At 37.7% G+C, this 27,118-nt stretch overlaps 8 protein-coding genes across 8 annotated transcripts; 5 read left to right on the top strand and 3 right to left on the bottom strand. All coding sequences in view use genetic code 12, as the record gives it.

The window, feature by feature from the left end:
* Positions 1-39: 39 nt before the first annotated feature.
* Positions 40-4,101, top strand: DASC09_010450 (uncharacterized protein; the record flags this gene model as incomplete). Its single annotated transcript, XM_064994648.1, has 1 exon — positions 40-4,101. The coding sequence occupies one exon, from the start codon at positions 40-42 to the stop codon at positions 4,099-4,101; it is 4,062 nt and encodes a 1,353-aa protein (XP_064850720.1).
* Positions 4,102-5,305: 1,204 nt separating this feature from the next.
* Positions 5,306-10,678, bottom strand: DASC09_010440 (SWI/SNF catalytic subunit; the record flags this gene model as incomplete). Its single annotated transcript, XM_064994647.1, has 1 exon — positions 5,306-10,678. One exon carries the CDS (start codon positions 10,676-10,678, stop codon positions 5,306-5,308), a length of 5,373 nt encoding a protein of 1,790 aa, XP_064850719.1.
* A 787-nt stretch (positions 10,679-11,465) lies between these two features.
* SEC8 (exocyst subunit SEC8) lies at positions 11,466-14,807 on the bottom strand (the record flags this gene model as incomplete). The annotated part of the gene is made up of 1 exon (XM_064994646.1): positions 11,466-14,807. One exon carries the CDS (start codon positions 14,805-14,807, stop codon positions 11,466-11,468), a length of 3,342 nt encoding a protein of 1,113 aa, XP_064850718.1.
* Positions 14,808-15,231: 424 nt separating this feature from the next.
* Positions 15,232-17,526, bottom strand: MCD1 (kleisin alpha; the record flags this gene model as incomplete). Its single annotated transcript, XM_064994645.1, has 1 exon — positions 15,232-17,526. One exon carries the CDS (start codon positions 17,524-17,526, stop codon positions 15,232-15,234), a length of 2,295 nt encoding a protein of 764 aa, XP_064850717.1.
* Positions 17,527-18,058: 532 nt separating this feature from the next.
* VAS1 (valine--tRNA ligase) lies at positions 18,059-21,512 on the top strand (the record flags this gene model as incomplete). The annotated part of the gene is made up of 2 exons (XM_064994644.1): positions 18,059-18,145; positions 18,321-21,512. 2 exons carry the CDS (start codon positions 18,059-18,061, stop codon positions 21,510-21,512), a joined length of 3,279 nt encoding a protein of 1,092 aa, XP_064850716.1.
* Positions 21,513-21,876: 364 nt separating this feature from the next.
* Positions 21,877-25,215, top strand: CDC60 (leucine--tRNA ligase CDC60; the record flags this gene model as incomplete). The annotated part of the gene is made up of 1 exon (XM_064994643.1): positions 21,877-25,215. One exon carries the CDS (start codon positions 21,877-21,879, stop codon positions 25,213-25,215), a length of 3,339 nt encoding a protein of 1,112 aa, XP_064850715.1.
* Positions 25,216-26,157: 942 nt separating this feature from the next.
* DASC09_010390 (uncharacterized protein) lies at positions 26,158-26,460 on the top strand (the record flags this gene model as incomplete). Its single annotated transcript, XM_064994642.1, has 1 exon — positions 26,158-26,460. The coding sequence occupies one exon, from the start codon at positions 26,158-26,160 to the stop codon at positions 26,458-26,460; it is 303 nt and encodes a 100-aa protein (XP_064850714.1).
* DASC09_010380 (uncharacterized protein) lies at positions 26,432-26,908 on the top strand (the record flags this gene model as incomplete). The annotated part of the gene is made up of 1 exon (XM_064994641.1): positions 26,432-26,908. One exon carries the CDS (start codon positions 26,432-26,434, stop codon positions 26,906-26,908), a length of 477 nt encoding a protein of 158 aa, XP_064850713.1.
* Positions 26,909-27,118: the final 210 nt, after the last annotated feature.

The raw sequence follows: 27,118 nt of genomic DNA, 5'->3' as shown, positions 1-27,118 counted from the left end.
AAAAATAAAAAAATAAAAAATAAAAAATAAGAATAAAGTATGAATCGCACCACTATAGAGGATCACCCTCTATCATCATCACCAAAAGACTATAATGAATCACAAGAACTTGGTCTCCCATTCCAGGGTTATGACAATTTGTCCTTCGATAATGTTATGCCAGTGTCCATTCTGGTAGACCATCTTTCTATTCATCTAAATGGGTCGTCACTTTTGAAGAAAATCGGGAGCACCAAGAAGAAACAGCAGCAAGATACCGAGTCTTCAATTAAGTCGAGTTTACTTGATGATATCTCTTTTCAAATCCCCCCTGGGAAACTCTTTGCCATAATGGGAGGATCAGGATCAGGTAAAACTACGTTGCTCAATACTTTGGCCAAAAGATCGTCGATCAATAATTCCAAACTCTGCCAATCCGGTACAATTTTGTACAACGGCTCATCAAACCTCAACTCCATCAACCATGCCTACGTCATCCAGCAAGATATTTTAATCCCCAATCTCACTTGCTATGAAACCCTCAAGTATGCCGCCACTCTCAGATTGTCACTGAAGGTTAGCGAAGCCAAACAGGAAGAATTGATTGATCTGATCATCAATGAATTAGGGCTCAAGGATTGCAAGCACACCATGGTGGGTAATCATCTCCATAAAGGGCTTTCCGGAGGTGAAAAGCGTCGGCTTAGTATCGCGATTCAACTTTTATCGAACCCGAGTCTTTTGTTTCTTGATGAACCTACAACAGGACTAGACGCTCATTCAGCGATCTTGTTGGTCCACACGTTGAAAAATTTGGCGAAAAAGGGCAGAAATATCGTGCTAAGCATCCATCAACCCCCATCAGATGTGTTCTTTCTATTTGATTACTTATGCATTTTGAGCCGTGGGTCACCAGTGTATTGTCACCGCACTGATGCAGCCTTGGATTATTTTGGCAAAATGGGTTATAAAGTCGAAGCAAATGTCAATCCCGCGGATTATTTGATTGATGTCACTAGTGTCGATAACCGGGATTTACAAAGTGAAACCAGAACTTTGCAGAATTTAGAAATGCTCAAAGAAAATTGGAGGAATTTTGAACAAAACTTGGAAATTTATCAAGATAATAATAATGAGAAAACCATTGACAAAACTAATGCCATTGAAAATTCCGGCAATTTATACAACTCTCTGGAAATTCTTAAACATTCAAGGGCTAACATTTGGAGAGAAATCATAACCCTCACCAAAAGAGATTTAGTGTTAACTTCCAGAGATCCCTTGACTTCTTTGGCTCTCTGGGGTGAAGCCGCATTTGTTGGGGTCATTTTAGGATGGGTTTTTTACCGTCCAGATAACTCCTTGACGGGTATCAGGTCATTGACTGGGTGCATTTACAATGTTAATGGTCTACAAGGGTACCTCATGTTAATTTTTGAAACATACCGCCTTTGCTACACTGATATTCGGGTGTACGATCGTGAACGGGCAGAAAACTCCGTTACGGTTCCCGGATTCCTCATATCTCGACGGTTATCGAGGTTTATATCACAGGACGTGGCAGTACCAACGATTTTTACGATTTTTACTTATTTCATGATTGGATTCAAGAGCACCGCCAAAGAATTCTTCATTTATTGGGCCATCAATTTACTCAATCATCAAATCGCCATGGCGTACGCCGTGTTTGCAGTATCTTTGTCAAGAGACTACACAATTGCCGCATTACTCGGGAACATCAACTTCACTTTCCAGACTTATTGCTGTGGTTTCTTTGTTAATCTAACCACCATGCCGGTGTATGTTCGATGGATCAAGTATTTGTGCTATGTGTGGTACGGTTACGGGGTCACCGTATCATCACAATTCACAGGGTTTTTCGGTGATTGTCCTTATAATGATGACCCTCTGGACCCTAGATGTGTGACATACACCGGAGCTAACATCATTGAAAACTTGGGGTTCTGGGAAAATTGGATCACTTTGCCATTATGTGTGATGTTTGCGTTCATTTGGATATTCCATGGGTTGGCAGCGGTGGTGTTAATGACAAGAAGGGTGGATGTGGCAATTGCCAAACAGTCCAAAAAGAGTAAACCAATGACTCGCAATGATGAGGTCGAAGTCGAAGTAACCACCGATTCGAAATCAATATCCAGTTTCAAAGAGAATAAACCAGCTTTAGATGGTATCGATATTTACTTGAACAATATTTCCCTCAAAGTTAAAGTGTTTGATATTTCTTTCCAAGGGATCTTCAAAAGAGTAATCAGTGGAGATTTTAAATTTTTGAAGCGTCGTAAAAAGTTCTCTTCCAATCTTGATCCTCAAGCCAAAGAAATCCTTCATCATGTCCATGCCACTTTCCAACGTCACAAAATCAACGCAATCATGGGACCGTCTGGCTCTGGGAAAACTACGCTACTTAACGTTATCAGTGGTAAATTGAAATCCAATTTTGTGACCGAATATACCCAAGAGGGGGAAATTTTGTTCAACGAGTATCCTGTCACCAGTGACCTTCTTGCAGGAATTTGTTCGTATGTTCTTCAAGACGATGATAGTTTATTGCCTTCTTTAACCGTTCGTCAGACATTGGCGTTTGCTGCCAAACTTCGTCTTGCCAAAGTTCTAACTAAAAAAGAAATCGACGCAAGGGTCACCGATGTCATTATGAAACTTGGGTTAAAGGAATGCCAAGATAATTTGATTGGATCAGAGCTTGTGAAAGGGATTTCTGGTGGTGAAAAGCGACGTGTATCTATTGGTATCCAATTGCTCAATGATCCCCAAGTGATATTTTTGGATGAACCAACCTCGGGACTTGATAGTTTTACAGCGTTGTCAATTCTTACGATTTTGGAAAACTTGGCCACTGTTGAAAAAAGGACGGTGGTGTTAACAATCCATCAACCACGGTATAGCATCTTTGAAAGGTTTGGGCAGATATTACTTTTGTCAAAGGGGGGGAATGTGGTATTTAACGGGCCACCGTCATCTATGGCTAGTTATTTTGAAAAATTGGGTCACATATGTCCTAAATTGACAAATTTTGCTGATTTCGTATTAGATTTGGTTTCTGTGAATACCCAAGCCCCGGAATTAGAGAAATCGACTAAAGCTAGAGTGAATAGTTTAGTTAACAGTTGGAATGGGGGGAAGCCTCCCCAATTTAATGATAAGCTGATAAAGAATATTGACGATTCAGAAGCAGTGTTTGGGAAGTATCGGAAAGTTCCTGCGTCATTTAGGGTGGCATTCCCATTAGTGTTCGGTCGTCAGTTTTCTAATGTAACGATTGGTGAGCTGATTGCTAAAGTTCTTCAATCAGCCGGTACTGGGATTCTTTCGGCGTTATTTTACGCGCCTCTCAAACACGACTATGTCGCAGTGGTGAACATCATTGGATTGACCCAACAAGTTTCGGCATTGTATTTTGTGGGGATGTTGAATAACGTGGCTCTATATCCTATCGAACGTGACTTCTTTTATGAAGAGCATGCCGATAAAGTGTACGGGATCACTCCATTCTTTGTACTGTACTCCATTATCGAAACAGGGTTGGAACTCATTGCCTCTGTGGTTTTTGCGGTGTTGACGGTGTTTGCGATTGGTTTACCACGCACTTGCCTGGTGTTCTTCAGTTTTGTTTACGTTGGTTGGATGTTCATTTCTTGTGGTGAATCTTTGGGGATTTTCTTCAATACAATTTTCCGACACACCGGGTTTGCCATCAACATCATTTCTATATTTGTCAGCATTTCGGTGATTATCTCCGGTCTTATTGCGTTACAACTTCCGCCATTCTTTAAAGGTATCAACTGGGTGAATCCTATGCATTATGGGGTGATGGCAATCAGTAATATTGTTTTCCAAAATGAGGATAAATTCACTTGTACTGCAGACTCGGGGGCTTCGGGAAATGGTGATGGTTGTATTTTCAACAATGGTCAAGATGTGATCGACACATATGGGCTCGGAGTGGATTATAAATTATATTTTGGGTTATTGGCGGTGATGGCGGTGTGCTATCGTGCCATAGCGTTTATTGTGTTGTGGATGAGGGTCAATAACTATAAATCTGGAGTTGTTAGAAAGTGTATCGGGGCTATTGTTGGATAGTTAGTTGATTGATATCGACAGAGATTGCGATGTTACCATCCATACCATGTTATCATTATGATTAATGATGAATTATTATTATTGATGATAATGATGATGATGATGATGGATCAAGCTTTTCATTGATGTTGTTGATAGAATTTTGATTCCGTGTATTTTTTTTTGTTTTTATAGTTTAATTCATTTCTGCTTTTGATACCTATTATTTTTCTTTGATCATTTTTCTGCTTTTGATGCCTATTATTTTTTCTTTGATCATTATGTGGGGCTTGATGCCAAAATTCATTTTTTGTTTAAAAATTCTACAAATCGTTTGTTTAACCGCAATGATCATATGGGAATTCCCACCATATATTATTGGTAAGTAAGCACGATACGGATATGCCACCAAGCTTTCCCCCTCAATTCAACTTTTTTTTTTTTATTTTTTTTTTTATTTCATTTCTCAAAGGCTAATAATCAAATGTAAAACAATCTTGCTAAGTTGGTATTAGCCTAGATTTTTCAAAAAAAAAAAACATTGATGATTTCTCGGGCTCGGGTGGTGGTGATGTTTTTGTAAACTATCTATCACCAACCGCCTACGGTACTATCTATCTATCTTAAACTTTGTCATTTTAACGAATGATTATAGAAAATTTTGTAACTTCGAGCGTGACACTTCCATTTTCGGCGGCGTAGCTCCTTACATACAGGATTCAATCTGCTTTAGGTCCTCTGACTCTGAAATTATATATGTATATATATATCTTACAGATGTAAGTAAAATGTGCAAGCTAAATCAGCTGGTGAGGAATTTCTTCAAGCTTAACTGGTTTCTTGATGACGGTTATTCGATATTGGAGAGCACCATATCCATGTGTAGCGTGCGATCCTTGCTTGACTGGAATATATAAAATAACACCCTCCCCTGTCCAGTCTTTCGATGGTGATTACATTGTAAGGATTTCATAATAAATGAATAGTAACAATAATAAATATTAACAATAGTAAATAGTAAAGCAATAATAATAAAATAATAGTAATAAAAATGATTGATTGAAAGGTCAACCGAAATGAAAAAAAAAAAAAAAGAAAAAAGACAAAAAGAAAAAAAAAAACAAGGGAAAAATTAAAGAAATTCTTTTTAAATATACATTATCATTAACATATCTCGTCGTCGGTAAACCCTAGTAAAGTGTTGGTTGGCCCATACAATTCTAATTTATAAACAAAAACCATCTCCATCTCCAGTGCTTTCCTCATCAAGCAGGAATTTAATCGTATTCTCTTCATCTGGATTACTATCCATGAACCCAGGCATAATATTGCTCCCTACTAACGCATCATTTGATGAAATTATCGCATCATTACTGCTCAACTTACCAGTATCAATATTTGGCGGTGGTTGTTGTTGAGTCACTGATGCACTAAGTTCTGAAGTGGCCGTAGTATCTTGTTGTTGCTTCGTACTTTCAGCAGCAGCAGCAGCAGCAGCAGCAGCAGCCGACTTCAAAATTGGCTCGGGTAAATCTTCAAGCTTAGAGCACACATCTTGGGAAACCTGTTGCAACTTAATCGCATCATTGTAAACGATTGATCCTTCTTGGTTATACTTCTTGGCATTTGCAAACATCAACCTCAAATCCCTCATGAGCTGATCGACCTTGAAGTACCCAAAACCTGTGACTTTCTTCTTGATCTCTTTAAGAGAAATTGGTTGTTCGATAATCGCATAATAATCAGGATACAATCTCTTTGATGGTTTTTCCTTGAAAATCTCAGATAAGTAACGCAATGGTTGTTCTTCATAACCGGTCTCTTCTTGGTATTCATTGACAGCTTTAAGAATCGCTTTAAGATTGAATTGTAATTTACCACGTTGCTCAGCCGTCAATTCCACATATTCCTCAGGTTCGCTCATCGGATCTCTGGAAGCACCACGACCTCCACGACCCCTTCCACGACCTCTTCCACGGCCTCTTCCTCTACCTCTACCCCTTCCACGGCCTCTTCCACGGCCTCTGCCTCTTGCTGCACCCATTCGAGGACTATCATCAGCCCCCAAGTCCTCGTCATCTTCTACAACCCGTCTTCTTTTCCGTCTAACAACATCAATGTCATCAAGGTCATCGTCATCATCATCCAGGTCGTCCACATCATTATCATCATCATCATCATCATCGCCAAGGTGATTATCCTCAGCATCACCATCTTCTCTGATTTCAGCAAGATAATTTTTTCTTCTACGTCCTCGTTTTCTAGGCATATCATCACCATAATCCGTTGTACCATCATCCTCTACCAACCCATTAGCCTTTGACCATTCAAATTCCGACATACTCTCGTCAATGTACGAAATCTTCTTTTTGAAACGAGCACCATCCACCACCATACTCTTTTTAGCTGGCGGTTCCTTCCTATAATATTCTGGTAGCTCTGAGATATCAAAAAGACGCGGGACGCTGCTACCATTGCGCTTATTACGCTCAAACCATTCTTTTTCCATTTGTAAATCAATTTGTTTGAATAATATCTTTTCTTCGTCGTTACGCGCCAAGATATCATTCAATTCTTCAGGAGTGAGTTCTTCCTCTTCTTCAGTAGTCTTCTTCATTTCATCTGCTTCCATCAATTGTCTCAACAACGCCTCTTGTTCCTCAGCAGTAGACTTGTTATCAAACTTACCAGCTTGAATGACCTTCCCATCAATGTCCAACTTTTCGGCAGCACGCTCAAGAACCATTTCTTCGACAGAATCTTGGGTGATCAATCTCAAAATTCTCACCTCATTCTTTTGCCCAATACGATGGGCACGATCTTGAGCTTGAAGATCTTGATGCGGGTTCCAATCAGTGTCAAAAATAATCACGGTATCTGCAGTCTGTAAATTGAGACCTAACCCACCAGCACGAGTAGACAACAAGAATGCAAAGTACTCAGAATTTGGGGCATTGAAAACTTTCAATAAGTTGGTACGATCGTCTGATTTAGTACCACCATCAAGTCTTAAATATTTAAGACCTCTCAAATTGAGAAAATCCTCCATAATAGTCATAATTTGAGTCATCTGGAAAAAAATTAACACTCTGTGGCCAGACGCCTTGAATTTAGGAAGAATGCGATCCAAGATCTCAAATTTTCCCGAAGTGCGCCAAATTAATTCATCAGTTTCATGAGTCGGATTGATAGTATCTTCCACTTCATCGTACACAAATGGATGGTTAACGATTTTCTTCAACTGCATAATTGGGTTATTATTTCCCTTAATTGGGTACACTTTCTTCAATTCATGATTGTAGGCGAAAAGAACGCGGTGATCCAACATGTATCTGTATAACCGCAGTTGCAATGCTGACATCTTGCACTTAATAACCTTTTCAATCTTGCTTGGCAAATCTTTCTCAACGTCCTTCTTAAGACGACGCAACAAGAATGGACGAAGCACCTTATGAAGACGACGGATCACAAGTAAAGTTTCTTCTTCCGATAAATCCATTTTATCTTGGGAACCAGTATTGGCAAATGGAGTATTAAACCAATCATCAAAAGATTTCACAGAGTTAAAGATCTTTGGCAACACAAAATTAAGCAACGCCCAAAGCTCTGGCAAATTATTCTGCAATGGTGTACCAGTTAGGATCAAACGATAATCAGTATGGTAATAGGTGGTCAAAGTATAAGACAATTTAGATTTACTGTTCTTCATACGATGCCCTTCGTCAATAATCATATGAACCCATTTGATCTTGGCCAAAAGTGGACGATCTTTAATAATATAATCAAAAGTGGTTAATAAAATTTGGAAATTCCCAGTACGAATGTCATTGTGCATGGCTTTACGTTGATTAGGAGACCCTTTGAATGTGATCTTTTTAATCGATGGAGCCCATTTATCAAATTCAATATTCCAGTTTGTTAAAGTGGATAATGGAACAATTACCAAGAACGGACCTGGAACTTTTTTCACTTCAACCAAATAAGTGATGAGAGAAATAGTCTGAATAGTTTTCCCAAGACCCATTTCGTCGGCTAAAATACCGTTTAGATGGTTATTAAACAATGATACCATCCATTGCAAACCTTTGAGTTGATATTCCTTCAAAGTGCCCCCAACAAGAATACTTGGTTGTTTGGTGACCACTTCTTTATATCTATGCGCCACGTTATAATAATCTATATCTGAAGCATCAGTATCACCCCCAAATTGTTTGCGTAATTCCTCTTCGGATTCAATAGCGTGTCCTGCGGACTCACTGAGGCCTCTAGTTTCTCTTTGTTGTTCTTTAACAGACTCTGAAAGTGACAGTAAAAATTGATTCGTCTGTTTTAAGAGATGGGTGATTCTTGTATCCTTGGTTTGATCTAACAACTTAATATAAGCTTCTTCATCATTAGCCTTAAGGGCCTGTAAACGCTGTTTGGCATTACGCTCAACTCTTTTCTGTTCTTCCTTTTCTGTACTGCTATGGAAATTGGTCACTTGTTTACCGAATTTTTTAAGTTTATCAAACACTGAGTTTCTCTGCAGACAAACCAGCTGAGTTTTGGCCAATTGGTTCGAAACCTGAATAATTCTCTTGTTTCTTCTGGAAATCCTGATCTTTGCTTGTTGTTCAGTGTATACTTTACTTGTCAAAATAGCATCTTGAATCGTCACCGGTCTAATACGCGCAAGGAAATTTGGATGAGTGTTTGATAACAAAGTGTTTTGGAACCAGGAAAATGAAAGATATTTTCCTCTCAAATTCTTTTGCACTATTAATAATTTAAGGGCTCGTAAATCAATCTCAAGCTCGATACGTTGTTGTTCATCTTCAATTTCCCCATTCTCCAAATAGTATTCTAAATACTCGATTGTGTCCTTGATTTCCCATGATATTGTAGTTTCTCTGATCTTGTGTGCCCCGTCAACATCAATACCTATTGGGAAAACCCCTGGGAAGATGAGTCTTGCCTTTTCTAACACATTAAACAACACATTTTCATTACTAACAGGCAAACTATAAGCATCGACTAAAATACTTGGATCCTTGACCTTGATAATTCTTGAAGTCCGATATCTCTTCATAATCTCTGAGTCAGGAACTGGAGGTTGAGGATCAACTACAGTTATTGGTCTCAATGGTCTAGTATGTGCGCGGCCGTTTTGTACCCTCGGCGGAGGCATGATTGGCGAAGCACTAGAGGAAATATTTGATTTCCTAACATTGAAATGCTTTGATGGTGGTCTACCTAATGGAGAGGAAGCGACAACCATCGGAGACTGTGAATTTCGTCGAATAAGCTGATGCGCTGGCATCGAACCCTTAGAGGAATTAAATATATGTTGTACAGCAGATTTGTGGGGTAAAGATACTAAAGGTGCCTCCCGAGGCTTCCGAGGACTCGCAGTAAACGAGTTATTTTGACCTTTAGTATTTTTGCCCTTTATTTGTTGATAATGAGTAGAAATTCCATTATAAATATCTTGCGGTAAAGGCATTTTCCTGAAGAGTAATTTGAACGCGTTGATTTGGGTTTTTGAGAGTTGCTGATCTTCAGGACTCAATAACTGGCTATTAAACAGCTGTTGTGAATATTGCTTCTGTTTTTGAGGATTTTGTTGTAGTGCTACCGGTTGTGATAATGGCTGCGACAACGGTTGAATTTGTTGCCGCAGCTGGTTTTGCTGACGCATTTGTTGAGGCATACGCTGAGCCATTCGCTGAGGCATACTCTGAGGCATACTCTGAGGCATACTCTGAGGCATACTCTGAGGCATACTCTGAGGCATACTCTGAGGCATACTCTGAGGTATACGCTGAGCCATTCGCTGGGGCATTTGCTGGGGCATTTGCTGGGGCATTTGCTGAGGCATCTGTGGAAGCATTTGATGAGGCAACGGTTGAGGCATCTGTTGAGGCATTGGTTGAGGCATATGTTGAGGCATTCGCTGGGGCATTTGCTGAGCCATCTGCTGAGACATTTGTCGAGGCATCTGTTGAGGCATCTGTTGAGGCATCTGTCTAGGCATCGGTTGAGGCATCTGTTGAGGTATTTGTCGAGGCATATGTTGAGGCATTCGCTGTTGCTGGTTACCATATTGTTGATGTGGGCTTATTGGGAAGTTTTGCATTGAATTTGGGGTCCCCGGGTTGCTCTGTAAGTTGTTATTGATATTGCTATTAATGCTCTTGTTGGTATTGCGATCCATAGTATTGTTATTTGAACTGTTATTGTTATTGTTGATAAAACCATTATTGTTGTTATTGACAAAACCATTATTGTTGTTGTTGACGAAACCATTATTGTTGTTGTTGGCAAAACCATTGATCAAACCATTAGCCCCTTGATGGGATTGGTTAATATTTCGGATATTACCACCAAAATTATGATTGTCTGTATTGGCAATTGGCATTTGACGAAGATGTTGCTGTTGTTGCTGCTGCTGCTGCTGCTGCTGCTGCTGTTGTTGTTGTTGTTGTTGTTGTTGTTGTTGTTGTTGTTGTTGTTGTTGCTGTTGTTGTTGTTGTTGTTGCTGCTGCTGTTGTTGTTGTTGTTGTTGTTGCTGCTGCTGTTGTTGTTGTTGTTGTTGTTGAAGTCTTTGCAACTCCATCTGGTATTGAGACAGAGCCCGTAAGTAGCGAGTGAGATTTTGAAACTCTTGATTAGCAGGGGCATTCTGACCTAGCTGAGCCTTCAATTGATTGAAGCGCTAATGACAATGGTTAGTAATTTCTCGGGAATTGCAATTGCCTTTCAATGCCTTCAAAAAAAATTTCAAAGGAAAACGGTACGCGTTGAATTTAATATTATATCAACGCGATCATCACAAATGTGTATAAATCTATAGGCGTGTGTGACAGAGAGATGGTGGCAATATAACAATAATAGTACTCACGGTTAATGCCCGCTGGATGTTGTGTTTTGAGTAGGCCAGGGCAGGATCCATAGCGGCACTCTTGATATTTTTCTTTATGATGAAATCACCAGTTTGAGAAACAATGTGATGGGCCTTTACCCACAAAATATTCCAGTGTTTTTGTGAGTTTCCTTTTTTTAAAAAAAAAAAAAAAAAATCGTGTTTCCGTGCCGGGTGACTCTGATCATATATCACGTGTGATCCAGTTTGGCGTTTACATATATCATCAAACACTGTAGAGAGAGAGCTTGATCTGATCATATCTCTCCCATCGGTATCTTTTATGTTAATTGTGTGCTATCAAGAATGTCTTGAATTCTTTTAGGGGTTGGGAATTTTAACAAACAATCAAATAATAATGAAACAAACTGGAATATTTGTGGGTTTACATTATGCCATATCAATGCCTGTGAACGTGTGAAGCTTATAAAGATTTAAAAAAAGGATAATAAGAAAAACATTTATTAGTTTATTGAAGCCTCTAACCACTAGCTGCATGCACTCTTTCAAGTTCTTTGATTGCGTCATGATATTTCTTGTTAATAATCAATGGAGGACCACTTTGACTTTCGTGATCCTTGAGCTCTTGACTGAAAATCAATCTGATCATATTCTTATTTTCCTTCAAGTTGAACAATGATTTTTTTTGTCTATTTTGATCAATGATCTTTTCAACCCCCTTTTTGTACAAATCAAAATACGCCAAAGAATGGGTAAAGTCAACATCTTCTGGCAATTTCATAATTGCTCTGAGGGATTGCTGAATAGTGATAATGTTCAAATACAACTTTCTGATACCATTTTGGTTTAATACTGGAATCAATTCGGCACCAGTAATGAACAATTTATCAATTAAGTTTGGAATACCATAAAGAATCTTCTCCCCCAATTCTGGCTGCAAATGGATAAATAATTTGGATTTATAAAGTTGAACCAAGTTGCATAATTCTTTGATTTCTTGACAGATGGCATTGATATCAGAATTTGGATTCCAGGAGTTATTTTCAATCGTCGCAGTAATATAATAAATCAACCTTAATCTGATATCATATCTAATAGCAAGTAAGGTATTTGAAAGTAATTGTTCAAAATCTTTTAGAACCCCATCAAATTGGTTCAACAAAGGTGTATCTTTTTCAAAGGTGAGTTGAACTTTTTTCATATTAGACAAACTAGTTGGATTAGATTCCCCCAATTCCCAATGGGATCGTAACTGATCTATATTAACGCCATCATAGTTATTTTCACCGGCAACTACTCTTCTCATTTCTGGCAACCACTTTAAGATCCAATCAACAGTACCCAAAAGATGAGTCAACGAGTTAAAATTCTTTGGATGAAGAATTTGTGTCTTATCAATGCTTTTCAACAAAGTGGAGCCATTGGCCAAAAGCATTCCAGTTTCCGTTGAAAGCAAACGTTTTTCGGATTTAGTTTTCGTGTTGATGATTTGCAAAGATATATGGGCTAATTCAGGAGATTTCAACCATCTATTTAATTGTTTGAAATTGTTTTGAGAGTTTGTGACTGGCTGATCAATATTTGGCAATAACGTGGTATATAATTCATCATATTTATTATAGAATTTCACTAATAGCTGGACTGTCAATGATGAATATTCCTCTCTAAATTTAATTGAAGTATTCAAGGTCTCACAAACTTTAGTGAACAAGTTGTAGAAATCAATACTAGATTTGAAAACTTGAATATCACTGATGGTGTCAGAGCCAGCATTGACATTGACCAACGAGCCACCTGACGATTTATAATTTGAGATGGATATGATATCGAAAGGGTTAACATTGACCGTATTATTATACATGTACTCTAATGTATCATCCAACTGTGGTAAAAAGGTTTTTTTCATAAAATCGATGAAGAAATTAAATGGTTCGCTAGAATCAGGGCTTGAATTCCCAGCTTTCTTTGGGAAAACAGATTTGGAACCCTGGATAAAAATTAAAAAGGAGTCTAAAATAACTCTCATATTGAAAACATTGCCTGGCACCAAAGTTTCCCGTTGAATGAGTTCTTCATTTTCCAAGTATGGCGAAGATGTATCGTTGATTAAAGTTCTCGACAAGGTTTCATTGATTTTGAACCCTGGAAATACTTCTTTCAAAAAGGTTTTCAATTCTTCAGAGTGAATATCATTTAGAGACCTACTTTCACCCCGTTCATTCTCTTGGTACTCTTCTTCATCAAACTGGAACACGGTTGCTGATCTCAAGCTATTTTGTTTTTTTTTAGTTGAATCAAATAAATTAATAAGATTCCAGTTTTCAGAGATTTGTGTGGCTGGGGTACTGAAACTCTTAGAGCTAGTAGATAAGATATTATTTTTAGAGTCATTGAAGACCACTGCATCACTACTAAGATAGGAATACATCAATGATCTGGTTTCACTTGACATATTTTTCCAAATTTCCACAAAATTATAAGAATTCAAGTTGGAAATGAATTGTTCCTCTGGCAAGCCTGAAAGTTTTTTGGCAAGTTCAAAAACCACTCTATGAGATTGTAACACAAGTAGAAATTTCGTAAATATTTGCCAAAAAAAATCCTGTAAAACAATATTATTCAAGTCACCAATGGCTAAACCAAAGTCTGTTAGAGATAGGTTTTCATCACTTTTCTTCATATCAATATCATTCTCCTTTTTTCCAGGTTTGCTTTTAGGTGTATTATTACCTTTGCCTCTGTGTTTTCCATTTTTCAGAGACGAAGTTACGAGGTTTGGATGTTTGAGTTTGATTTCATCTGCAGTATCATTGACAACCTTGTGTAGCTCACTCGGGTGCCTCTGAGCAATCATTTCCAATGCTTTTGGTAATTGATTCAATTTGGTTAGCGTGGCCAACAAAAAGTGAAGATAACTGTAAGGATCATTCTCAAAATCCGATTGACGGTGAATGACTTTAACGCCATTTTTTCTGTCAATCTCTTTCAAGAAATTGTTCAACTTCGTCTGGATTAATGAAGATTTCTCAAGAACATCAATATTGACGATATTGTTGATATACAATTCTAAGTTAGAGAATTCTTCTAAGTTTGAAATATTAGATGATGAATTATCGTTGTTGAGAACCAATGAAAGCAAAGAAGAGGATCTAGACTTCAAATAGATTGTGGAATTCAATTCTTCAAGAATGATATCGAATAAATTTTTCTTGGCGGTAGAAAGATAGTTTTTGATATTGTTTAATGCAGGAATCCTCCAAAGCTTATACTTTTCAGCATCCGATTCGGCATTGGATAAAATCTCTTGGATCAAACCAAACTTTTTATCAGCAAATAAATTGTCTACTTGATTAGGCAATTTCTTGAAATCTTCAATCACATCCAAGATCTCCATCATATCACCGTACTGTTTTGATCTCTCGTTAAGTTCACTCAAAAATTGATTTTTCGAAGATATATCAGAACTGATCTGCTTTAATGTCGACTTCACAGTTTTCACGGTCTGCTGTGATTCGTCAATCGAACGACAAATGGTGTCGTAAGATCCCACACTATTATTGAAGGCTTGGTAATGTTCATTGACAGCCACTTGTAAAGATTGAGATATTTTCCCTGTGAGTTTTAAAAAGTCTGGGAGCTTATATGCCATACCAACAGAGGTGTTATCAAGCAAGGGCAAGGCAATCTCCAAAGGATTGGAATTCTCTTGGGTCAGGATTTTCCAGCTTCTTTTAACTTGTTTGATCAAGGCATCCAATTGTTCAATCGATGATTCCATCTTCGACTTTTCCAAGTCCGAAAACTGGACCACAGAGAGCGTCCTGGTCCTGTTCCTGCCTCCTTCTCTAGGAATACCCAACATTGTGCTATGTTACGGTAATGACTGCTTTTTAGAGCTTACTTTTAAGTTTCCAGGCAACGTTTGTATGATAAAACGTACATCAGATCAGTTTGCTTAATTTAAAGAAATTCTCGGTCACGTGAAATACGGGCGTCGTGCCTCGCATGTACAATAACGAAAGACGTTTTACTAATTCTCCTTCCTTTTCATTTTCTTTTGATGCTTATCTTGTATGTTTCATTATGCTCGTTCTTTCTTACACTGGTTATTGTTTGTAAACTACTAACATTGAGATTTCCTAAGATGAAAAAGCTTATTTCCATTTGAAAATACCTTACTTGGGGATCATAAATGCTACATTAATGCCTCTTTATTAACAAAGATCGAAGTTACAAAATATATTACATTAAAAAATCATAGAAAAACACAAGGATTGTGTAGACAGTTAGAATCTTTCAAACAAAGCATCCTTATAGTTTATGCTGATTTCACCGAAAGGAGTGGTTTTTTGCTTCAAACTGATAGCATCACCGGTGGCCAAAACCAACAATTCAAAGAAGCATCTAACTCTTTCCTTTCTAGGATTATTACTCAATGACTTCCCACCAAATCTACCACCAGCTGAGTCCTTCTCAATTACTTGATCCAAAGTAATAGTCGCATTCTTATCCTCAAGGAAATCGTCTCTCAATATGGAGGCAATTTGAAGGGTAGATCTAGAAATGGAGTTTCCGTTACCTTCATTCTCATCGTCATAATGGCTCTCGATCTGAGAGAAAGCTTCAAAATCTCTCTTTTTCCCTCTGCTTCCTTGGGACTGATTATCCTCATCAATACTTTGATGATATCTACTTGATTCAGCCATAGAAGACGCGAACTCATTACTAGACATCTTTTGTATAAATGATTCCGAACTGGGTTCTCTATCGTGACTGATTTCATCATAATCGTGATTTTCTTTATCACTATGGCTATCGTCTGGATTGAAATGATCTCCGTAATCTAAATCAAAATCAAACCCCATATCAACATCCGGTGCTTCCCTTATTGGAGAAGCAGGTTCTCCATCGGCATGCTCTTTTTTTTCAATCACTTCATCCATAATAGCCTTATCAGTAGTAACGTTATCAAATTCCAAAATTGGTGAAGGAGGTATATCGAAACCTCCAACATCAAAGTATTCTTCGTCTTCCGCAATTTCCTGTTCACTAACTTTCCGTCTCTTATTACGTTCACCATCATCAACAATTTTTGAATTCTTGTAGTCCCATAAATTCTTGAATTTGTGAAAATTAATGAACAAATTTCCAGGATTGGAATCTTTCTTCAAATAAAATAATCTTTTTTGAGCTAACAACTTTCCAGTCATCTTCTCCAATTTTTTCTTTGCTTCCTGGTATTCAGCATTCAATGGGGTAGGCTCTAGACGTCTAAATGTTTCATCACTGAAGGATGCCTCATTATCTATGACTAGCCTTTTACGGACTTCCCTTCTAGTTTTTGATCTTGATGTTTTAGCTCTTTGTTTTTTCTTGGTTTGTTGTTCTGTGTCCCCTTCCTCTGTGTTCACTTCCTCAAATTTTTGTTGTTCAACAGTTTCAAGTGGTTCAGAGTCAAAGATATTTTCTACATTAACTGGATTGTCGCCTGCAATATCAGCCTGTTTTAGTAAGGTATCAGCACCAAATGTAAGTTCATTCAAAGTAGTAACAGCAGCATCTCTACCTTGCTCAACAGTTTGCTCGGCAAAATCTAAGGGTAGAGTGGAATTGTTCTGCACAGCTCCGTTATCCTTATTATCTTGCTGATTCTCATCAATGTACAATTCTTCAACATCAGAGAATTGCCCTGGTGCGTCAGGAGGCATATCGTTATCAAAATAACCATCATTGACATCATCATTGATATCAGCATCATTACCAAAGTCTAAAACTAGATCTTCATCTGGATCGGCAGTGGCAAGATCATCACCAGCCAAATCACCACCTCTCTTTGAGGTCATAAAATCATCATTGTCATCGTCTGTCACATTTCCGGTTCTTCTTGATTTATTAATCCCCGTGATATCACCAAATCCCATGGTCGTATCACTGAACATTCTACTGGCATTTCTACCTTGTTCAATCGAGTCATCAAATGCAAGACCCATATGATAATCTGTGTTATCGGCAACCTCTCTGGCCATTATTTGAGAAGATTCGGCAATACTACGGTCGGATCTGGTTGCGGCCTGAATTTCATCATCCAAATCAAGAGAAAGTGGGTTTTGTTGAAGCAATTGGGGGCCGATATTGGACTCAGTGATAGTATCTGCTAAGACCAATCTATTGACATTTGCCATAGTTTTACTGGCTGGCAAGATAATTGATCGCACATTATTGGATTTGAAAATCGATTTCAATTTGGCTAGCACGTTACTGACATCATCTAATAGATATTTCTCTTTTCTAGAATAAATTTTCACCACCCCATAAAGTAATTGACCAGACAATCGAAGAGCAATTGGCTGAGATGCCACAAGATGGCCAAGGCTTTTTGAATTCTGTGATTGTGACGAACCGTTATCTGATATTTCCACATTAAAGGTGGAGGGATTTTCGCTATTTATAATAGCCTTAGCACTTTTGACAATATTTGTATGGATCAATTGATTCTTTGACAATTTTTTATCCAAATTTGCAGCAAGCCATACGGTTGCCAATGGACCCTCATTAGATAAGAGAGTTTGGTTGTAGAACATTAGGAGAATATATTATTTTTTTTTTTGATAAAGGCCAGACGCGTACAAAAAGGGAAAAAGCTTTTAGTATATAGCAAAATAGTGGTGTTTGTTGTAGATTTAATAGACTTGTAATAGCAAAATAATCAGCAGGATATGAAAATAGCAAAATAATAAAGTAGCAACTATTGTGGTCCGAGTTATTTAGGTAAATGATGAATGTAAATAAAGGAAAAGGGATAAAATAATATAATATATAAAAACGCGTAAAGTGAAAAAAGGAAAAAAAAAAAAAAAGTTACCCAGGCATTTATGCACTATTATGCATTCATAGTATGACACACGCATTTGAGAGCTGAAAAAATTTCAGTCATAATTTCCAGATATTAAGTGGTGGTGCGAAAGCTTCCCTCTCACAAAGAACCAAAAGCCAACCAGAACTTTTCCCAGGAGAATAAATAGAACAAAGGTAATTAGCTTTAGTTTTCCACCCATCTCACCCCTTCCAAAAAGAGAAATTGCGAGATTTTGTGAGATCTGGTTTATTTGGTTGATGTTGAATAGAATCAATCTCATTACAAGAACGTCATATCACAGTAGTTATTCACTTGGTTTCAGATCTTCTTATAATATCTCAAGAGTATGCTCAATTTTAGTTTATTTTTCTCAATTTCATATTTTCCTGTTTAGCTTTTAATGCCATTATCTTATTTTTTTTGGAATTTCTTTTCTTTTTGTTTCCTATCTTTCTTTTTTGAACGATCACCGCGATTTATTCAATTTATAAGATTCTTTATACTAACAGTTCCTGAAAGGTAAATCCATTTTCTAGTTGTTCAACAATTATGTCTGAAAAACCTGCTACTATTACCCCTCCAGCCGCGGCTGAGGGTGAGGTGAAGAAACCAAAAACTGCCAAAGAATTGGAAAAGGAAAGAAAGAAGGCTGAAAAGTTGGCTAAATTCCAAGCCAAACAAGCAAAGAAACAACAACAAGAACAAAACAGTAAGGCCAAAGAACCAAAGAAGCCAAAGGTCAAGGCTGAAAAGGAAGTTATTCCTGAATGGGTTGATCCAACCGTTCCAGGGGAAAAGAAGGTTTTGGTCAGTTTTGACGACCCAGCCTTCAAGTCCTACAACCCAAAGAACACCGAAAGTTCTTGGTATCAATGGTGGGTTAAGAAAGGTTTCTTCGAGCCAAAATTGGATGCTGATGGAAATACTTCACCAAAGGGTAGTTTTGTCATCCCATCCCCGCCACCAAATGTCACTGGTGCCTTGCATATTGGACATGCCTTGACTGTTGCCATTCAAGATTCTTTGGTCAGATACAACAGAATGAAGGGTAAGACTGTTTTGTATGTCCCAGGTTTCGATCACGCCGGTATTTCTACCCAGTCTGTTGTTGAAAAAAACTTGTGGGCTACTGAAAAGGTCACCAGACAAGATTTGGGAAGAGAAAAGTTCCTTGAAAAAGTCTGGGAATGGAAAGAAGTCTACCATCAAAAGATCAAGTCCCAATTCAGTTCTCTTGGTGCCTCTTATGATTGGTCCAGAGAAGCATTCACTTTATCTCCTGAATTGTCCAAGGCTGTGATTGAAGCTTTTGTCAGATTGCACAAGAGTGGTTACATTTACCGTGAAAATAAATTGGTTAACTGGTGTGTTCAATTAAGATCCGCCACTTCCAACTCTGAAATTGAAAGTGTGGAATACGAAGGTAGAACTCTTATCAAGGTTCCAGGTTACGATGAAAAAGTTGAAGTTGGTGTTATTACCTCCTTTTCCTACCCAATTGAAGGTACTGATGACGCTATTGTTGTTGCTACCACCAGACCTGAAACCATTTTCGGTGATACTGCTGTGGCTGTTCATCCAAATGATGAAAGATACAAGCACTTGCACGGTAAGTATGTTTTGCATCCATTCTTGGACAGAAGATTGCCAATTATCACCGATGCTGAAACCGTCGAAATGGAATTCGGTACCGGTGCTGTCAAGATTACCCCAGCCCATGACGAAAACGATTACAACACCGGTAAGAGAAATAACTTGGAATTCATTAACATTTACACTGAAGATGGTAAATTGAATGACAACTGTGGTGAATGGGCCGGTATGAAGAGATTTGACGCTAGAAAGAAGGTTATTGAATCCTTGAAAGAAAAGGGTCTCTTTGTTGAACAAAAGGACAACAAGATGGTTATTCCAAAATGTACTAGAACTGGTGACATGATTGAACCATACCTTAAGCCACAATGGTGGGTCCGTCAAAGTGAGTTGGGTAAACTCGGTTTGAAGGTTCTCGAAGATGGTCAGCTTAAAATTAGTCCTAAATCCTCTGAAGCTGAATATCTTAACTGGACTAAATCTCTTAGAGATTGGTGCGTTTCCAGACAATTGTGGTGGGGTCACAGAGTCCCAGCCTGGTTTGTTAACATTGAAGGTGAATTCCATGAAAGTGGCGATGGTGAATATTGGATTGTTGCCAGAGACGTTGAAGAAGCTAAGGAAATCGCTTCCAAGAAATTTGCTGGTAAAAATTTCACCCTTGAACAAGATGAAGATGTCTTGGATACCTGGTTTTCCTCTGGTTTGTGGCCATTTGCTACTTTGGGCTGGCCAAACAAGACTTCTGACTTTGAAAAATTCTACCCAACTACGTTATTGGAAACTGGTTGGGATATTATTTTCAACTGGGTCATCAGAATGGTTTTGTTGGGTACTGAATTGACTGGTAAGTCCCCATTCTCTGAAGTTTACTGCCATCCATTGGTCCGTGATGCTCAAGGTAGAAAAATGTCTAAGTCCCTCGGTAATGTTGTTGATCCATTGGATGTCATTACCGGTATTTCCTTGGAAGGTTTGCACTCTAAATTAGCCAAGGGTAACTTGGATCCAAGAGAAATTGAAAAGGCAAAAGCTGGTCAAAAGGAATCTTATCCAATGGGTATTGCTCAATGTGGTGCCGATGCTTTGAGATTTGCTTTATGTGCTTACACCACTGGTGGTAGAGACATCAACTTGAACATTCTTAGAGTTGAAGGTTACAGAAAGTTCTGTAACAAGATGTATCAAGCCACCAAATTTGCTTTGATGAGATTAGGCGATGATTTTGTTCCAAACGCTTCTGAAAAGCCAACTGGTCAAGAATCCTTGGTTGAAAAATGGATCCTCAACAAGATGAACACCGCTGCTGAAACGATCAACAACTCTTTTGAAGGCCGTGAATTCATGGTTGCCACTAACACCGTTTACAACTACTGGTTGAATGAATTGTGTGATGTGTACATTGAAAACTCTAAGTATTTGATTCTCGAAGGTACTCCAGAACAACAAAAATCTGCCAAGAACACCCTTTATACTTGTATCGAAGCTGCTCTTAAGATGATTCACCCATTCATGCCATACGTCACTGAGGAATTATGGCAAAGATTACCAAAGCGTCCTAACGACACTACTGAATCCATTGTTATTGCTGCTTACCCAGAGTTCCAAGAATACTTCAAGTTCCCAACTGCCGATTCCCAATACGAATTGATTTTGGACATCACCAAATCTATCCGTTCCTTGTTGGCCCAATACGACATTATTAAGAACGGTCAAGTTTACATTGAAGCTTTGACAACCGAAGATTATGAAATTGCTCAATCTCAACAAGATTTGATTGTTTCATTGATCAAGGGTGTTAACAAGGTTGAAGTTCTTAAAAGTGGTGACGCAATTCCAAGTGGATGTGGTGCCGGTGCTGTGAACTCCAACATTAATGTCCATGTCTTGGTTAAGGGTCAAATTGATATTGATGAGCAAATCACCAAGATCTCTAAGAAGTTGGAAAAGGCTAAGAAGAGCAAAGAAAACACAGAAAAGTTGATCAACGCTAAAGATTTTGCTGCCAAGGCCTCTCAAGATGTTCAAGCTGCTACATTAGAAAGATTTGAAAACATCAAGGCTGATATTGATATTTTGGAGAATACTATTTCCAGCTTAGAGAAGCTCAAGTTGTGAGTATGTTGGCTACCTACTTATTGTTGAGCTGATTTTGAATTTTTTTTTTTATCCATGTTTTTTGTGTAACGTGTCCGTGTGTCCTATTTTTACTTTTTTTTTCTTTTACATATATATATAATTAATTCCCTCGAGCTGTTGGTAATATAACATAGCTACAATATATTTGATAATTATATCATTTCTGTAATTTTTATGAAAAGAGTCAGTTGGCACCACATCCCGGTGCGGCCGGACGGCGGTGCTAGGGCTCACCATTTTTTTTTTTTTCAATTGGAAAAAAAAGAAAAACGAAAAAAATTAGTCAATTTTCAAGAATTACTCATTACAACCAAATCTAAAATCTAAAGAACATTTCACAAAAATGGTTGCAGCTGCTCCAGCATCTGGTACGCCATTGGTGCTTGAAAACACTTCCAAAAGAGATGCTTTAATCGAAATTGAAAAAAAGTATCAAAAGAAATGGCAAGAAGACAAGGTCTTTGAAGTCGATGCGCCAACCATCGAACAATACGAAGCTGAAATCGAAGGTGATACTCTCCGTGACTCCAACCCAAAGTATTTTGCCTCTATGGCTTATCCTTACATGAATGGTCGTTTACATCTTGGTCACGGTTTCACTTTATCCAAGGCTGAATTCACCACTGGTTTCCAAAGAATGAACTACAAGGAAGGCTCAACTCCAAGAAGAGCTTTGTTCCCATTGGGTTTCCACTGTACTGGTATGCCAATTAAATCTGCTGCCGATAAGATTGCTAGAGAACTTGAAATGTTTGGTCAAAACTTTGAAAAATTCTTTGAAGAGCAAGAATCAGAAACACAAACCGAAAAGAAGGAAGAAGTTACCAAAGCCAACGAAGATGTCTCCAAGTTCAAGGCTAAGAAGGCCAAGGCAGTTCAAAAGCAAGGTGGGAAAAAATACCAATTCCAAATCATTCAACAATTAGATGTTCCTTTGGAAGAAATTCATAAGTTTGCCGATCCAATGTACTGGTTATACTACTTCCCACCACACACTCAGTCTGATGTTGTTAACTTTGGTGGTAGAGTTGATTGGAGAAGATCTATGATCACCACTGACGTCAACCCATACTATGATTCTTTTATCAGATGGTCCATCAACAAAATGAGAGATTTGGGTAAGATCAAGTTTGGGGAAAGATACACTATTTACTCTGAAAAGGATGGTCAAGCTTGTATGGATCACGACAGACAAAGTGGTGAAGGTGTTGGTCCACAAGAATATACAGGTATCAAGATTGAATTGATGGAGTATAATGACGAAGTTTCCGCTGTCTTTAAAGAAAACAACTTTGATGTTGCTGGTAAAAAGGTTTTCCTTGTTGCTGCCACTTTAAGACCAGAAACTATGTACGGTCAAACTTGTTGTTTTGTTTCTCCAAAGATTGATTATGGTTTGTTCGACGCTGGTAATGGTGAATATTTCATCACCACTGAAAGAGCTTTCAAAAACATGTGTTACCAAAAATTGACTCCTAAGCGTGGTTTCCACACTCCAGTCTTGTCTATCAACGGTAAGGCTTTGATTGGTTCTAAGATTCATGCTCCATTAGCCATTCACAAGGAATTGAGAGTGTTGCCAATGGAAACTATTTTGCCAAACAAGGGTACTGGTGTGGTTACTTGTGTCCCATCTGACTCCCCAGATGATTATGTCACCATGAAGGACTTGTTCAACAAATCCGAATATTACAAGATTGATCAATCATGGGCTGATGTTGAAGCTATTCCAGTTATCAACACCGAAAAATATGGTGATCTTACCGCCAAGACTCTTGTTGAACAATTGAAGATTCAATCTCCAAAGGATGCTGTTCAATTGGCCAAGGCCAAGGAAGCCGCCTACAAGGAAGGTTATTTCAATGGTAAGATGATCATCGGTAGCTACATTGGTGAAAAAGTTGAATCCGCCAAGCCAAAGGTTAAGGCTGACTTGATTGCTTCTGGTGAAGCATTTGTTTATAATGAACCAGAAAGTTTGGTTATGTCCAGAAGTAACGATGAATGTATTGTTTCTTTGGAAGATCAATGGTACGTTGATTATGGTGAAGAAAACTGGAAAGCCAGAGCCTTGGAAGCTTTGCACGGTATGAGAACCTTCAGTGCTGAAACCACTCATGGTTTCGAAGGTGTCTTGGATTGGTTAAAGAACTGGGCTTTGACCAGATCTTATGGTTTGGGTACTAGATTGCCTTGGGATGAATCCTTGTTGATTGAATCTTTGTCGGACTCTACTATTTACCAAGCATTCTACACTTTGGCTCACATGTTGCACTCTGACTTTTACGGTAAGGAACCAGGCCTTTTGAATATTAAGCCTGAGCAAATGACCGAAGATGTCTGGGAATACATTTTCTTGAGAAAAGAAAACATTGAAACTGATATTCCACTCAAGAAATTACAAATCATGAGAAGAGAATTCGAATTCTTCTACCCGTTGGATGAATCTATTTCTGGTAAGGATTTGATTCCAAACCATTTGACTTTCTGGATTTACACCAACGTTGCTATCTACCCAAAGAAATTCTGGCCAGGTGGTGTTAGAGCTAACGGTCACTTATTGTTGAACAATGCCAAGATGTCTAAGTCTACCGGTAACTTCTACACTTTGCAACAAATTGTCGATAAGTATGGTGCTGATGCTTCTAGAATTGCCTTGGCTGATTCTGGTGACTCTATTGAAGATGCCAACTTTGATGAACAAAATGCTTCTGCTGCCATTTTGCGTTTATTCACTCTCAAGGAATGGGCCGAAGATATTGTCAAGAATGTCGACAATTTGCGTAATGGTCCAATCCAAGAGAACTTTTTTGACTTGGCTTTTGAAAACGAAATGAACGCTTTGATCGAAGAATGTTACAAGAATTACGATGAAACAAATTACAAATTCGCTTTGAAAGCCGGTTTGTTCGATTTCCAAAGTGCCAGAGATTATTATGTTGATATTTGTGGTGGTGTTAAGAACGTTCACCGTGATTTGATTTTGCGTTACATTAAGGCTCAAAGTTTGTTGTTGGCTCCAATTGCCCCACATATTGCTGAATACATTGTTCATGAAATTTTAGGTGAAAAGGATCTCACCGTTCACTCGATTGCCTTCCCAAGAGCTACCAAACCAGTCGACATCGCTCTTTCTGATGCCTTGGAATACATCCGTTCCTTAGCTAGATCTATTAGAGAAACTGAATTGAATGCTTTGAAACCTAAAAAGGGGAAGAATGCTAAAAACTTGGACATTAACAAGTCAGTTAACATCACCTTATACATTGCTTTGACCTTCCCAGAATGGCAAGACAAATACTTAACCATTGTTCGCGAATTATTCGAAGCCCACACTTTGGATGATAACAAGGTTGTCAAGACCAAGATTGAAGGCAAAGACATGAAGAAGGTCATGCCATTTGTGTCTGGTATTAAGGCCAGATTGACCAAGGAAAGTCCTGAAATAGTTTTCAACAGAAAATTAACTTTTGATGAATTGGAAATTGTTAAGACCTGTTTGAACATTTTGAAGATTTGTACCGCGAAGGTCACCGTCAATGATCTTAATGTTATCACATTCAACAATGGTGAGGACAAGGGTAAGAATCTCGCTACTGGTGAAGAAGTGGAGCTTCCAAAGGTCAAGGCCATTGAAGCTGCTGTTCCAGGCCAACCAGGTATTGTTATTGACAATGTCTAAGATTTTGTGGTGTTTATATATTATTCTCCACTTTTTTTGATTTAGAATTTATATTTTTTCTTTTTCTAATTATTCCCTTATTATTTTATGCTTAAATCTTCTATTACTTTACCCCGGTGGTCATTCATCTCATTTTTTTTTTTTATGCTGATATTTCGTAACAATATAAATATAAAGCAATTTTAATATCTTGAAGTTTTTTGTAATTTTGGATTAAAATGGTTTTCGAAACCCGTAGCTATATTATTATTTTTTCCTTATTGGCTTGGATAACAGAATTAAGGAATATTAAATAACTGAGTCCACAGTTATCTAGCAGTAAAATCAATAAAATACACAAATCCTAATCTTCCACCATAGATAGCTGCATGAGTAAAAATACCCTGAACAATAGTATGTTGATATCTTACAAGAAATAATATTATGATAAAATGTAAATAGCTGTTGATATATTTTATAGATAATCCATAGATGAAGAATACTTATAAAATGTTCCCATATGGTCATAGAAGTTGAATGCTTATGAATATCGACGATTGTATGAGTTAGACCCATAAGTATGGATGAAGAAGATGAACTATTACACCAAATAAAAAGATAACTCTTTTTACAAGAAAAGAGAGGATTATTAAGTGCATTACAACGGTAGTGCGGATTTCCTTCTAGGTATTATATCCTTGCTATGATAAGTAAGGAAATAAGTAAGGAAATAAGTTTCCTGAGTCTACCTAGCTATTGTTATAGCTAGATGTCTATATAAATATAAATATCGTACCATTGGGTACCTTACACCATTAGGTAGGAGGGGAGCTTAGAGTGAGAAGAAGAAGAGAGAACAAGACGATTCTAAGATCACTGGCACTCAGCTTGAAATACACAGAAACCAACCCATCCTGCCCCCCATCCTGAACGTGTAGTCAAAATAAGAATTGATTATTCAGCATGTCAATTGCCAACAACTACAATAACCGACATGGTGACATTATTACCAATACGTCCCAACCGAAAGGTCATGTTTGCGACCAGGAAGCCAGGAGCGATCTTCAACATGGCACCGAACCTGGGACATTTGATCAGTCAACTAATCGGTTTAATCAATTGAGAAGATTTATTGATGCAAATGGAGAATCCCAAGAAGAATATAATTCTGAAAGCGGAATTATGGAAATTGATCATGATTATAAAAAATGGTTAATAATTGTGTCAAAGAGAAACCATGTTCAAATATGCAGACTGTATTCTTGATTACGTCACTTATCTCGAAGATTTTTATCATGAAATTTCAATGAAAGAATTAATTGAAGAACTTTGTGAAATCAAAGAGAATAGATATTACGTATTCGAAATGAAGAGACATAAGATAGAGAACATTAATGACCTAGTTGAAGAAATAGATGATTTAAAAATGAAATATGAAGTGCCTCAGACAATACCTTCGATTCTTAATATAAATAAGGATACAAAATCAAAGAATATTGGACACAAGAAACGAAAACTAATATCAGTTAAATGTTATTCTTGTAACAAGTATGGACATTTTGCCAGAGAATGTTATTATAACAAAAATAATAAAAAACAAGAAAATGTTCGGAAACCATCATTCATTAAAGATGATCGAAAGCACAAAAAACCGAAGTATAACAAAGCAAAGAATGTAAAAGAAATGAATGCAGTTGAAAAACGGGGGCATTAATCAATATTTTCTTTTAGACGGTGGTTCAGATACGCATGTTATTGATCCAGGGAGTATAAGTGACATAGAAAAACATTATCAAATTGAATATCAATCTACTCCAGAGATATTTAATACAGCTGATAAACAAAAAACACAAAGAGAGCAAGTGAAGGAAAAGCTTGTATAAAAATAAACCAATATCTATTGTAAGCAAGAATAATCGATAAA

Source organism: Saccharomycopsis crataegensis, assembly GCF_037102585.1.
Source record: "Saccharomycopsis crataegensis DNA, jcf7180000000073, whole genome shotgun sequence".
Classification (NCBI taxonomy): domain Eukaryota; kingdom Fungi; phylum Ascomycota; class Saccharomycetes; order Ascoideales; family Saccharomycopsidaceae; genus Saccharomycopsis; species Saccharomycopsis crataegensis.
Note: the sequence above shows the minus strand (reverse complement) of the source record. Positions and strands in the feature narration are given on the sequence as shown.